The sequence below is a fragment of the Nelumbo nucifera genome, chromosome 1 (genome assembly GCF_055504915.1).
Source record: "Nelumbo nucifera cultivar China Antique chromosome 1, China Antique-T2T, whole genome shotgun sequence".
Taxonomy (NCBI): domain Eukaryota; kingdom Viridiplantae; phylum Streptophyta; class Magnoliopsida; order Proteales; family Nelumbonaceae; genus Nelumbo; species Nelumbo nucifera.
The window spans coordinates 47,841,341-47,854,843 of record NC_142649.1 but is presented as its reverse complement, the minus strand read 5'-3'; the positions used below and the strand labels follow the sequence as shown (position 1 = coordinate 47,854,843).

Sequence of the window (13,503 nt, the reverse complement as noted above, 5' to 3'; positions counted from 1 at the left end):
GGGAGATAGTATTTCTCCGTATCAAGTATAATCCTCTCCCACTCCTTTTGGTTCAGATCTGGTTTAGTTTATGGTTCAAGATTGATCCTTGAAAATATGATTTTCTAAATAGGAAATACGATTCCCAGTTGAAGGGAGAGATAAATTTTTTTTGAAATTCGCCCCTTATTCCGCAATCTTTGGGCGTCCATAGGATGGATCTCTCATCCCTTCAATAAATGCATAGCTCACTGAGCTGAGCATCAATGGCCATCTCCCTGGGTAGCGGACAACTCATTTGGTATTCCGTAGGAATGGCGTACATAGCTCGGATCCGAGCCATATCCCCGGGCACCAAGACGCAGGTTGTGGTACCGAACCGGTGACCTGCCTGAAGAGGAAGCTCCACCTCCATCCCGGAGGGACCTGCCTCAACCTCCTCAACTTTGGCAGCCACGAAATCTCTTAGCTCAGGCTCGTAGGTCGAGCCGCGAGAAGAGCTGGAACCAGAACTATTGGAGGACCTGGAAGAGGAAGAGGACCGACGAGATGAAAAGGACATACCGGACAATTTGCAAAGCTGAAGAGTGAAAGCCATCGAACTAGATGCCGAGCTGTTTGCCGAGCTATCTGCCGAGCTAGCTACCAAACTATATGACCGAACAATCTGTCGAGTAGTGAATGCCAAACACCTTCTTGCAAGCAATACTAAGGATAGGGGATCCCCCCATCCCCCCGTCTTCCATTTTATAACCATCAGGGGCACAGACTGAGGAGAAATCAACGGTGCAGATGAAGCACCTCTGACATCGCCTCAGAAGGCCAATCGACGCGACCAATAACATACGACAAGAAGCCTTGGAAACTAAAGCGGCACCCTCGGCAGGCAGCGGTTGCACCCATTAATTGTGTCGGTTCGACTATAGTACCGGTCCAACCTTCTACGCGGATCCATGGCTAGGCCGTTTTAAGGCCACAAGGTCGTGCAGTAGCCTGGCCAAGAACTCCCCCTCCTCAACAACAAAACTGGGGGAGTGGTTCGGGAACCGAAATTTCGGTTCTCGTTTAAGTTCTACAACTGACAATCGGAGGACTCCTCGGCAAAAATTGACACGGAGCGGGTGATACGCATGCCCGGAAGTTCCTCACCCGAACAACGAACCTAGGAGACCTTGTCCCTTGACTTCAGAACTGGGGGAGTGATGTTGGGGACATGTCTAAGCTGGCCCGGAGGCCCACGGCCATCTGCACAGCTCGGCCACGTCGGCGACGTCCAGCCAAGCTACGGCATTACCATGATCCCATCGACCACGTCAGATACTCGCTTAGCGGATAGGGATGGGAAGACAACTCCGCTGAGGAGTAGGACTCTACCCCCTGTAACCTGTCCCGATTTCCCTAGAACCCTACTCCGACCAGGATACGGACCCTCCGGCTATAAAAGGGTACTCCATGCTCAAGGTAAAGGACTCCCAACTTCTAGCACCCATTCTACTAATTAGCCCGGACCTGCATCCTTATAGCTTGGCCCGGCCATCCACCCCCTCCTACTGACTTGAGAGTCGAAGTACTTACCCGGGGATAACTCCTTGGGCCTCTGACTTCTCCATTGATTACAGGTCTTGAAGCATGGCCTCGTCCTTAAAGCTTGGCCCCGACCTGCCAGCAAGGACTATCTAGTTGCCATCCTCAGTTCGTGCACTACCTCGGATTGAGCGGCATCAGTTTCAATAGTCGGATCGTATTCGAATAAAAGTTTTCAATAATCATATCAGATTCGGATTTTGCTCAAACTGATATGAATCCAATTCATTTATATCCTTACAAGTAGAGGGCTCTCTCATATACAACATTCATTCAAAAGTCTAACCTTTTAGGGTATAATATGAGCAAGCTTAGTGAAAGGTCCAGAGTTGTAAACAAAAGTAACAAAAGAAAATTTTTTGTCTTCCTAATTTTATCTATGTAATGACCTAAACACTAAGATACCAATGGCTCATTTCCATCCAATACTTCTGCCATCACTTTTGCGTTGAAAACAACTATTAAATGTTGGCATCCTCCTAATAAGTAAATGATAAAACTTTAAAATCTGCTATAGACTCTGCCTTAATTTTCTCTTTAACCAAACCGACTTTACCAACTACAGCAACAACACTATTAAATATAATATAAAACACTATGATATGGCAAAGATGGAAGGTTTAACATGTCATACACAACTACATCACAATTGGCATAAATATTAGGATTCTATATATTCATTATTCCATTACATTTTCTTATAACCTAATGGGTATTTCTTTTAATATTCTTAAAAATGGTGTTTTCCAACTTGCCACATGAGATATTAAATCTTGTTCTCTCTATTTAAGGTTTTTTTTTTATCATAAATAAATTCTATTAGTTAGGTTCTAATACTTTTAATAACATAAAACTCATTTTAAAAAATAACCTAAAAACAAAACCTTCTTCTGTCTATGTGGCAAAATTCAATTATACAAGTGAAATGGGTCAATCCATGACACTATAATTAAATTATATTATATTATATTATATTATATATATATATATAGCGTATGTATGTATAGCTTTTAGCAGCATTAATTAATAGGGTAATGTAAAGTTGAAATAGGGTAACAGTCCAGTATCAGTCTGTAATGGCTGATTTCTTTCTTTTTTTCTTGAATTCAGTAATGGCTGAATATGGGTTTACAACAGTTCGTACTAGTTTAGCAAGTAAGTATCGATTTGTAACTGTTAATCTTGGGATTGTAACAATTGAGTATGAGGTTAGACATGAATTTGCAATGGCTTGTACCAGTTTGATATAAGCTGTAATAGTTGAACATGGACTTGTGACAGTCGGTTGAATATTAGTTGTAATAGTTGAATGTAAGGTTAAAAAAATCGTTACGGGGCCGATACATATCATTCCGAGACCTCTCCGATATGCCCCTACAGTGGGTCTGACTGGTTTAGGGGGTGAAAGAGCCCTAAACCAGCCCCCTGAACCAGTTTTGAAAAAAGAAATAAAAAAGAAATATCAATTCACCCGATACGCCCCTACCAGCATATCGGACATATCGATATTTAGAACCTTGGTTGAATGTGGATTTGTGGGTGTGGGTAGAATGGAGTCCAAGGGCCCTTGCGATGATCAAGATCTCCAAGCCTAATCAAAACTCATTTTGGGACCAAAAAATTTAGTCCAAGCCCAAATACGGCTGTATTAATCTTTGAGATAGAATCGTGCCCAGCCTAAACCAAGTTGCAAACTTTGCGAGTAGGATGGAGTGGTGAGATGCTAAAATGCAACCAGTTACTAAAACTGTCTTGATGACACGTTAACACACACCTGACAAGTTTTAAGGTCCTGACTGCAGTTTTAAGTTCAAACCAAACCTTCAGCATTTTCATGAACAAAGTGGTCACTCAGACTAGAACTCATATTCTCACCCTTGTCAGCCCTAGATTAGCAATGGCTCCTAATCTGTCTTTAATCAAATGCTATGGAACAACTCGTGTAGATGGTATTCTGAAAGCTCTGGCTACTGGAGCTATATCAGTTTATTTTGTTAGAATGGAAGTTGATCATGACAAGAAGAAACAACATTGGAAAGACACAGTGATGCATTAGACAAGCAACCACTATGCCCTTCTGAATAGCCTTACAATCCTTAGATCCATATATCTGAAGTACAGTCACCACCAGGGTATCTCATCTCATGGGCAAGGGAGGGACCATCAGGTTCTAATCCGAAGTCCACAAAGAAGTTGGGATTTAGTGCTAGACCACCTTTCTCTGTGTCAACATCAATTTGTAACATATGAGACCCTTTCTCTAACATTTCTGGATAAAACTGACGATCCCATACGCTGAAGAGAGAGTTAGTAACATAGAGCCGCTTTCCATCCAAACTTGACTGGATCATCTGAGGCCCTCCTCTCAGACGATTTCCCTGAAACAAATGAAGAGGTTTTGTCAATCTCAATTATACATACTCCAACAGACAAATTCAGAGTGACCACTCGGCCATTTATATATTTAGAAATATTAGATTCTGTTGCTACTCATAAATACTTGACTATATGGTCTTTAGGTTAATTCATTGGGTTGACACTCATTGAGATTATCATTATTGACTAGATAACCTAAATTAACTACACACAAGTATACCAATCTTCACATGTTTGTATGTGTAGTCAACATATTTAGTACAATACAGGAGATATGATTAATGAACTTAATCTCCCATAGCTGATGATGACCCAGTAGCTGAGATGGCCACTCGGTATCCCTCTGGATATGGAGGCATGGGATAAACCCACATCACTGCATGCTCTCAGTGGTAAGGTCAGTGGACCTCATGTGCACCCCAGCTCTGTCTCCATCCCTTAATCCCCTGTAATCACATAATGCTGAAAAAAAAATAAAATACCTCATATATAGTACAGTGTTACTAAAGCAGATACTAACCTGGACTTCGGGGACATCAAATTGAAATTGTTTCCCATCTTCTCTCTCAGCAACAATAGGACTTCCCTTTCGAATCAGTCCCCCAACCCATACTTGGCCTGTCAATACAGGTTTCTTGGGGTCCTCAATATTATATTGTCTCACATCCCCATGGAGCCAGTTCACAAAGTAGAAGTAGCGATCATCAAGAGATATCAAAAAGTCAGTTATGAGCGCAGGCATCTCTGGAAGAATCCAGTTCTGAACCTTCAGAGGCTGCACAGAAATTGCAACCTGCATTGTGTTTCTTGAGGTCAGGAACTTGGTGTTGTTACAAAATGAACAACAAGAATTATCTGCACACCTCATGGCTCCACGATCCATCTTCTGTCTTGAAAAATCTCACCATGTTGCTTGTTAATGCACAGCCAACAAAGCCAGTATCTTTGGAAGGATCATGAAGGAACCTGATCTGAAATATGAATGAAACCAATGTATTTAAGGTACCACACATGCTACATATCCAATGCAAGGATATATTGAAACAGAAAGACGAATGTTGTTAGCCTAAAAAGGTTTGTTATAATGATGTTTAGAGACCTCCAGGGGTAAAAGGCCAGTATTTCCAAGATCCAATGTTTGTTTTAGTTCACCATCAGGCCAGCTGTATACACTAAGATGTCGTCCATACAGACCATCTGCAACATGTTGAAGGTTGAATCCTTTTGTGAAAGCTGCTGGAGCTCCCCACGATGTGCTGATCATTGTCTTGTGACGAGGTTGGTACCAGAAATCATATCCAAAAGGTGGACTATGACCTGGTTTCTCCCACCTGAGTGGCAAGAGGAAGGCAAACATTCAGGAAGCTATGAGAAATAAATAACTCATCCATCAATGCAATTTCATTACATGGTTTCTTCATACCAGTTTAAAGCCTCCCAGGATAATTTCTGATTGATCCCATTTGTTTAACTTCTTAGCAGCATTTTTTAATAGATAATATGACAATGATACTTTTATCATTACTCCATGTCACAAGATGATATTATTCCATATATATCTGGATATAGGAAGCATAGGATTGAGAACAAAAGCTATTACCTGTTCTACTTCAAAGCCCAAGAGGAGGCAAAACTAGAACAGTTTAGTCATGTTTGTTGAGGCCAAGGAATGCACTCTAGTGCAAGTATGTGATTAGGTGAAAGCAAAAGGCTCTAAAAGGTCAAAGCAAAGTATAAAATGAACAATTAGACATAGATTGTTTTAGTCCAATAGAGGATATAGCCCAATCAAAAATGGTGAAATGAAGTAAGTTCAATGACCCTAAATAACTGAGATAAATATTAGTCAACTTGAGCTGACCTGAGTTTTTTCATCTTCATTATAGGGTTAATAACATATGAAATTTATATTCATTGAAAAAATATATTAATGAAAGAGACAATCACTTTGATCTTGGAAAACATGACTGTAAATAGGTACTTCCGAAAATAAACAAGTAATGAACAATGAAAAAAATAAAGTTATCTTCATTCTGTAACAGATCATATTTTCATTACTGATCCCATGTAAGAATACAAAATTTATGCAGTACAGTCAACATAAATCACTGCTCTAACCATCTCTCTTTTTTTTCTTTAACCTAGAGCCCACAAAAAAGGGACCAATAGTATTTAGTAAACAAAAAAGACTGTTACTCCACCAACAGACATCTTAATACTCTTTTATGTCAGTAATGAATGAAAGAATTCCAAGAATGTAATATGAATGATAAGAGGCACACATTTTTTCATGACTCAAGAAGACATTCCTACTATCACTCAAATATCCTAAAGTTTTCATATCAATCAAACAATGGGATAATCAAATGCCTGTTCAAATGATATCATAAAGAACTGGCATACCAGGACAAGTGTGTCATACAAAGACCTCCAAGCCCTTATGGCTTATAGTCCTTCAATGGTACCGTGTAAGAATCCTATTGTGTTTAAGTCATATAAATTGAAGGAAAATTTGCTCAATGTATCTCAAGAGACGGATTGGCAACCAAAATGATATACAGTCAAAGACAATGACCTACATTCTAGCAATACTTTTACTGTTGAAGAGAAAATGATGCATGCTTTGTGAGCCATCAATTTATGGTCAATCCTTCAAAGAAATACATGCATTCACAAATTAGAAAAACTTATTAGCAAGGCCAAAAGGATTACGTTGCATGTAAGATATTACTATTAGTAGTTTTGCTTCTTAATTTAATGAAAATTACCATGAACTTGTGTAGGAGGGAAAAAGAGCAAAGAATCAAAATTGAGAAGATAACAGATAGAAAGAGAAGAAGAGAAGAGAAAAATTTATAATAAATGAATCTGAAAAATATGGGATAGAAACCAAATGGGAATTTACAAACCATAAAGATGACCAAATATAACCAACAAATCAAAACCATTCTGTTCAAATATTTGAACAGCTCAGAATCAGAACCAAACAAAAGTGTTGACTAATACCTCCCCTTCACATTGAATTCTGAATCAAGAAGAAGAAAGCCATTTCCCTCAGCATTGCCATCCTTATCTCCCAGGCATGATATCAGAAGATCACCAGATGCTAAGCAATGGGAAGTGTGAGGAAATGCCAACCCAGTCTTCTGTATAATATCTGCTGGCTCAACAACTTTATGCAAAGAGGGAGCCCTCCTATTCGCTAATGTGTCAATCACATATATGCGACCTGAACTGGAAAAGAGAGGAAGGAAATTACTGAAGTTAAGACAGCAGTGAACTTCATTGTGGCAATTGAATGGAAAGATAATGTTTAACCATTGAATCAAGGAACCATTAATTGCAAGTAAGAGGATATTACAAAAGCAAAAAACATTGGAAAAGTTCATTGCTTATTCAATAACAGCACACATTCAATTCTAAAAGTTCTATTTCTAGATATTACAAATACATGATAATCAGACACGGGATTCATCTTGAATCATCTGTGTACTTGTCATCTAAAATGCATCTTAGGTGTGCCTAACCATTAAAACCCAAATAAAAATTGCTCCCCTCTAACATCTAGCACAATTAATTTTCTGCTAACATTCTAATATAACTTTTTGTCTACAAAAAGAATTATCCATACTACAATAAAAATGCCTTACACCAATGAAGGCAAGATCAAGAAACGCCGTTCTGCTGATGGATCTCCGTGGCAAGAACTGCAGGCATTCCATCCAGAATGATGCAGTTCATCACCTAAATAAGGCATAGGCAACCTGTGGATAACTTTTGAGTAAGTGGGTGAGCTTGGATCAACATCTACCGTGGCTAGGAAATCAGGCTTCTCTCTTCCAGTTCCTGTGTAGATGTTAAATCATAAGAATGGCTCAGAACATGATATACTAAAAGTCTAGATGAAATATCTATAAATATCATGTTAAAAAAGAATTGTACCAAATTATTATTCAGTTCTTCCTATATGTCGACAAATGTTGACAAAAAAAAGTAACATTTGAATAATTAAGTGAAATGCTTTTCTCTTTATCTTTTACTGTTCAATATCTTAAATTTCCAAGAATAAATAAATTAGTATGAAAAGCATATTTAAATTAAAGAAGCACTTCTTAAAATGTCAACTGCAAGTGCTTGAGTCCTTTCTTTTGTGCTTTTAGCTTTATATGTTAAAAATGTATCTCTTAGTTCTTTTATCATTTCCAAAGATATCACCATCAGTTTCAAAGATTTGACAATGTTTTCAATGTCATACAATTTCCTATATATTCCAACAAAGAAAGAAATATTCTTTTTACTTGTGGAACAATTTTCTTTTATTCAACATGAAAGGGAAAGAAAATATAGTATAAAGTTTCTGAAGACCAAAAATCTTTGTAAACCACAAGGAAAATTGTAATCATGACACAGTGTCAGCTAAAATACACAATGTCAAAATATATGTAGAGCTATGCTTCATTATCTAAAATCTACGATAAGGAACAGTTATTCTATCTCTCCTTGTTAATTATGACCTCATTATCCTCATTAAGTCCATGTTCATAGCACACATCATCTAGGGAATAATAATATCAAATAAAATGCTTTGTCACCAGCACAAACAGTAAAACTAAAGTATCAAACCTACATCCAGAATTTAATTTCTAATATATGTTTTGTGTCAAAATTCCAACAGACATGAGCTGCCAAAAATATTAAGTATTAGTTAAATTCCATTGATAACTTCAATCTTTTCTTTTCAAATTTTGCATTTCATCTTAATCTCTTCCTCAAAGAGAAAATCCCAAGTAATCATAAAGCAGAGCTTCTCTGGAACCAGACATGGCCTCGATCAGAGTGGCATACCCCAGTTCCTTCCCACAGAAACCATGCCCAAGGGCCAGGATAACCTTCTCAGAAACCGATGCATGTTGATAACAGCACTCACCATTGCTAGTGCTCCCATATACCCTAAGCATTAATCTCTTCCTCAAAGAGAAAGTTCCCAGTAATCAAATAAAAAATCACATGCACAAGTATTAATTTCAACCTAATAATTGATTGCTATCAGACTGTACCAACATCAATTTATCGTTGGGTCTTGAAATGACAGAATCAACAAGGAAGCAAATTCAACATTTACCATTTCAAATTTCCATCTGAGAGCACCATAACCAAAGTACTTCAAAGTGGAATTCAACAGCCACAAAAGACCAACCACAATAAATCTCCTAAATAACATATCCAGACTTTATGATTTTGAACACTTCATCTTGATTCCAACCGATAATTACACAATTTAAGTGAATCAAATCACAATCGACTCAAATTGATACCAAAACATTCCTCATCTAATGTTGTAGGTCCTCCAACCCAAAAATTGGGGAACCCATTTTGTAAACAATTATTAAAAATATACTTATAAACTCAAAACCCACAAGAAACTCAAAACCCATTTTGTAAACAATGTTGTAGGTCCTTCAAAAAACACTCTCCATATGAAACGAAATCCCTTAAAAAATTAACCAATCCCAATTCAAAAGGTAAGACATTTGGACATTGATTGTCAGCATCAACCACTTATTCATATTTCACAAATTAACAAGATTAATTAAAACTTCAATAAGAGTTCTGAAGGAAGGGGAGAAGCAGATAGATTCCAGACAATAAATACTCTCTACCCATGACTACATGCATGTATTATAGATTTATAGTAGCTTGTTTCAGGCAAAGAAAGAAATGGGTACCTGAGTACACACATGTTACATAAAGCAGAGCTTCTCTGGGACCAGACATGGCCTCAATCGGAGTGGCGTACCCCGGTCCCTTCCCACAGAAACCATGCTTCACGGCTGGGCTAACCTTCTCAGAAACCGACGCATGCTGGTCAACAGCAGTCGCCATTGCTTGTGCTCCTCGTCTACACTAGAAGAAATGAAAGAACCACAAAGGAGACGAAAAGATATAAAGAGAGAATCCAACACAACTCTTCCTCGCTCACTGACCAGTGACCAGAACCAGGCAGCTTGGAGTACGTGAAGCAGCTGATCACTGCTATGCTTATATAAAAATGGCAGTATACGTTTGTCAATACATTGAAAACTCAGCTGGAATCCTGGTTCTTCCTGGGGAGATGGCGCCACGAAAACCATCGCTTTGCTGTTAATGGACGGTGAGGATTTAATTTGAAGACGGATGGGGATTTGGACATATGCTAGGAAATGGTTTGTAATTAAAGATAGAAGGGATAAGATAACCGATAGGATGGAGCAAAGCCCATTCGGACAATTTTTATTGCCTTGCATTTATGTTTTTTATTTGATGGGAGATATTCGCAATACAAAATTGTAAAAAGCTGTTAGAATGGTGTGGATACAAATTTATCCTGATAGAAGCCGATCTCCGTGATATGAGTCATACAACATTAGTTGTTCAGGCATGAGAAAACGGGAAACATATCCGTTTCAGTCAAAGACCGAAGACGATGATGTGTAAAGGAGTTCCGCCACAGTACAAGAATACGTCCAGGGGGGATGTACCTGCAATGGCTCTGTGTCAGGACTCGACGGACGGCTAAAATGTTGGAATTTGGAGTCACGAGTTTTGTTTAGCTGAAAAAGTAATTAAATCCACACGGGTGGGTGACGGTGGATTGATGTCAAATTCACGAGTAAGATGCCGTTTATTAGGTGCTATCAATAAACTACAGTGGTGTAATTCAGAATTCGTATACAACCTTAAAAAAGATAAATTATAAAAGTCTCCCTTGAAATATCTGACAATCATAAAACCTCTCCTGTTATTTTACTTTAATAAAAACATTAAAGAATTCAACAAAAATCCCCCTTCCATCGTTGACCCAAACGAAAAACTGATAAAGTTACGAAATTGTCCAGCACTAATCGTCATTAATTGCTTCTTGATTAATTTCTTCCCCCTCCCTTCCTCTTAACTTGTTATTTGTTAGGTTAAATTTTCAAAGCGATCGTGATCTCATTTTATTTTTTTTTCTTGGCTTTGTTTTTGTTGATGCTCGAATTAGCTGAGGATAACAGGTCAATTCACTCCTAAGCTCAAGCAGGACCAAGGTGCCCGAGGGTCAAGGACTAATGACCGAGGTGAGAGGTTCGAGGTCTATTGCATCCTGAGTCTGAGGTAGCTGGGGGCCAAGGGTTTGGCTCTGCAAGAGGGAATATGTCAGAGGCCTCGAGTGGAGACCCGAGGCGAGGACTTTGATAGTCAAGTTAGTATCGAGGTGTGGGATGGACGAGGTCCAAGGTGTGAGCACCCAAGTGAGGTCACTGGAGAGCAATGAATCTCAAATGCTAGTGAAAAAGCTCTAGTATTCTATCCTTTATGTGGAGGGGGGTCACCTCATATTTATACTTGAAACCACCTGGAGGTAGGTGAGCTCGGACAATGGGGATTGAGTTCGTATCTGGGGCGTGGCCATCAGGGACCGTCAAGTGACCCCGCACTACTGGCTCCCCAGAACCCGTCGAGTTGAGCAGGGCGCGCTCGTTGATTGGCTATGCACTGACTTGCCCTGCTAGACACATGTGAGTCCCGCAATTGGACAGGGCCATCTACACCTACATCATTTGCCCCCACTCCCAAGGTCGTGGTGGAGGTCTGAGCTGTGAGGGCTTCGGCTTTGGCCCGCGATCTGATCGAAGGGACTTAATTTCTCTCCCTAACTGTTTCTCGACCTCTTGTCTGAACTTTTTGAACTTTTCAAAGGATTCGGACTTATGTCTCATTAGGTAAATGTAACCATACCGATAATAATCATCGGTAAATGTAATGAAATACACGTACTGGTTACAAGTCCTAACACTCATGGGACCACATACATCACTATGTATAAGGTCAAGCGTGCCTATACATCTTTCAGGCTTACTGTTAAATGGTCGTTTTGTCATCTTACCCTAAAGGAAAGACTCACAAGTGGGAAGATCTTTTACAGTTAGAAAATCCAAAGGACCATCCTTTACCAGCCTTGTGATATGATCAACACTGATATGGCCAAGTCGGTAATGCCATAGGCACGTGGGATTAATTGTATCACGATTTCTTTTCTTGGGGATATCAGCCGATATAGTTTCGGTTATGTTAGTTTCTAGAAAAGGAAGTAGAACATAGAAACCGATCTCCAGTTCCCCGTATGCGATGAATCTGTTGTTTCTTTTAATAGTAATCGTATTACTAAAGAAGACAGAATAACCATCAGCACACAATTTTGAGACAGAAATGAAATTTCTTCTTAAATTTTGTACATAAAGACAATCTTTAAGTACAATTATTCATTCTCTAAAAATTAACTCTACGGTTCCTATGGTCGCTACTACAACACTTGTAGAAGTCCCCAAGTAAAGTGTTACTTCTCCTTCACTCAACCTTCTGCTTACCTTGAACCCCTGTAGTGAGTTACATGCATGAGTTGAAGCCCCGGAGTCAATACACCAGGACACAGAAGCAACCAACAAATTGGTTTCTATGACACAAGATTTGAGATTACCTTTCTTGGATTCCAAGTATTGAGGACAATTCCTCTTCCAGTGGCCGGTCTGCTTGCAATAGTGACAGGCATCTGATGCCTTGTCTTTCCTCTGCTTCTTGGGTTTGGTGGCATTCTTCTGGGGCTTTCTCTTTGCCCTCCTCTTCTTGCCCGATTTGCCTGCTTCAACAAGCATGACAATGGTCTCATCCTTCTTAATCAATTCTTCGGCCCTCTGCAACATATTGCTGAGTTTCTACAAGCTGACATTCAGCTTGTTCATGTTGTAATTCATGATGAATGGATTGAAGGACGGAGGCAAAGAGTTGAGAATAGCATCTATCTGGGTTACCAAATCCAGCCCAGATCCAAGAGACTCTAGTTTGTTAATATAACCCATCATCCGAAGACAATGGTCGTGAACTTGTTGGCCCTTTGACATCTGCGTGGTCATGAACTGCTTCAAGACCTTGTGTCGAGTAGAACGGTTTTGCTCTTCATACATTGTTTTGAAACTGTCCAATATGTCATTTGCAAGTTCGATCTAATCGAACTGCCTCTGTATTGGATTATCCAACGAGGCAATGATATAGCAGCGGGCAAGGGAGTTTTTCTCCTCCCATTCTTGGTATTCTCTTCTTCGGGCCTCAGAAGCCCTATCTCCTAGACGATCCGAGGCAAGATTCTTGGCCACCTTATCCTGTCTTTCAGAGGTTAAGACTAGCATGAGGTTACGATACCAGTTGGCATAGTTTGGGCCCTTAAGCTTGTTGTCATCAAGAAGCTTTGCAAATTGTTTGTTTGCCATTTTCTGATAAAAGAGCAAACAAGGGTCCACAATAGATTCTACAACTAAGGCCAAGTACATTGCCGCAAGTGAAGCTTCCAAGGAAGCAGTTTGGATGAAGAAGTTCATCCAGGAATTAGGAGTTGTTCATCCAGAACATTACCCAATCCATTGTTGTGTGAAAACACTAGAGCCATTGCTCAGGCTAGGGAGCCAAGAGCCCACTCAAAGTCAAAGCACATCGAGAGGAAGTATTACATACTTTGGGATATTGTTGGTAAAGGGTACAACCAGTTTTAGA

General features: G+C 39.4%; 1 protein-coding gene across 2 annotated transcripts; it reads right to left on the bottom strand.

Moving 5' to 3' along the window:
- Positions 1-3,510: 3,510 nt before the first annotated feature.
- On the bottom strand, positions 3,511-10,068 carry LOC148803217 (selenium-binding protein 2-like). 2 transcript variants are annotated; one of them, XM_088896648.1, is made up of 7 exons: positions 9,666-10,068; positions 7,590-7,785; positions 6,946-7,173; positions 5,039-5,270; positions 4,803-4,910; positions 4,460-4,732; positions 3,511-3,941 (listed from the first exon to the last, which is right to left on the bottom strand). In XM_088896648.1, exons 1-7 carry the CDS (start codon positions 9,820-9,822, stop codon positions 3,660-3,662), a joined length of 1,476 nt encoding a protein of 491 aa, XP_088752774.1. In that variant the 5' UTR covers positions 9,823-10,068; the 3' UTR covers positions 3,511-3,659. The 2 variants fall into 2 exon arrangements, with proteins under 2 accessions (XP_088752774.1, XP_088752775.1); XM_088896649.1 differs by lacking the exon at positions 9,666-10,068 and adding an exon at positions 9,062-9,084.
- Between the last annotated feature and the right edge of the window lie 3,435 nt (positions 10,069-13,503).

Bases quoted from the DNA above. Each gene is read 5' to 3' on its own strand.
- LOC148803217 (XM_088896648.1), bottom strand. From the start codon at position 9,822: ATGGCGACTGCTGTTGACCAGCATGCGTCGGTTTCTGAGAAGGTTAGC. The intron at 4,733-4,802 runs GTGTGCAGATAA...AACACAATGCAG, and splicing joins ATGGATCGTGGAGCCATGAG to GTTGCAATTTCTGTGCAGCC. The intron at 3,942-4,459 runs GTTAGTATCTGC...CATTTGTTTCAG, and splicing joins TTGATGTCCCCGAAGTCCAG to GGAAATCGTCTGAGAGGAGG.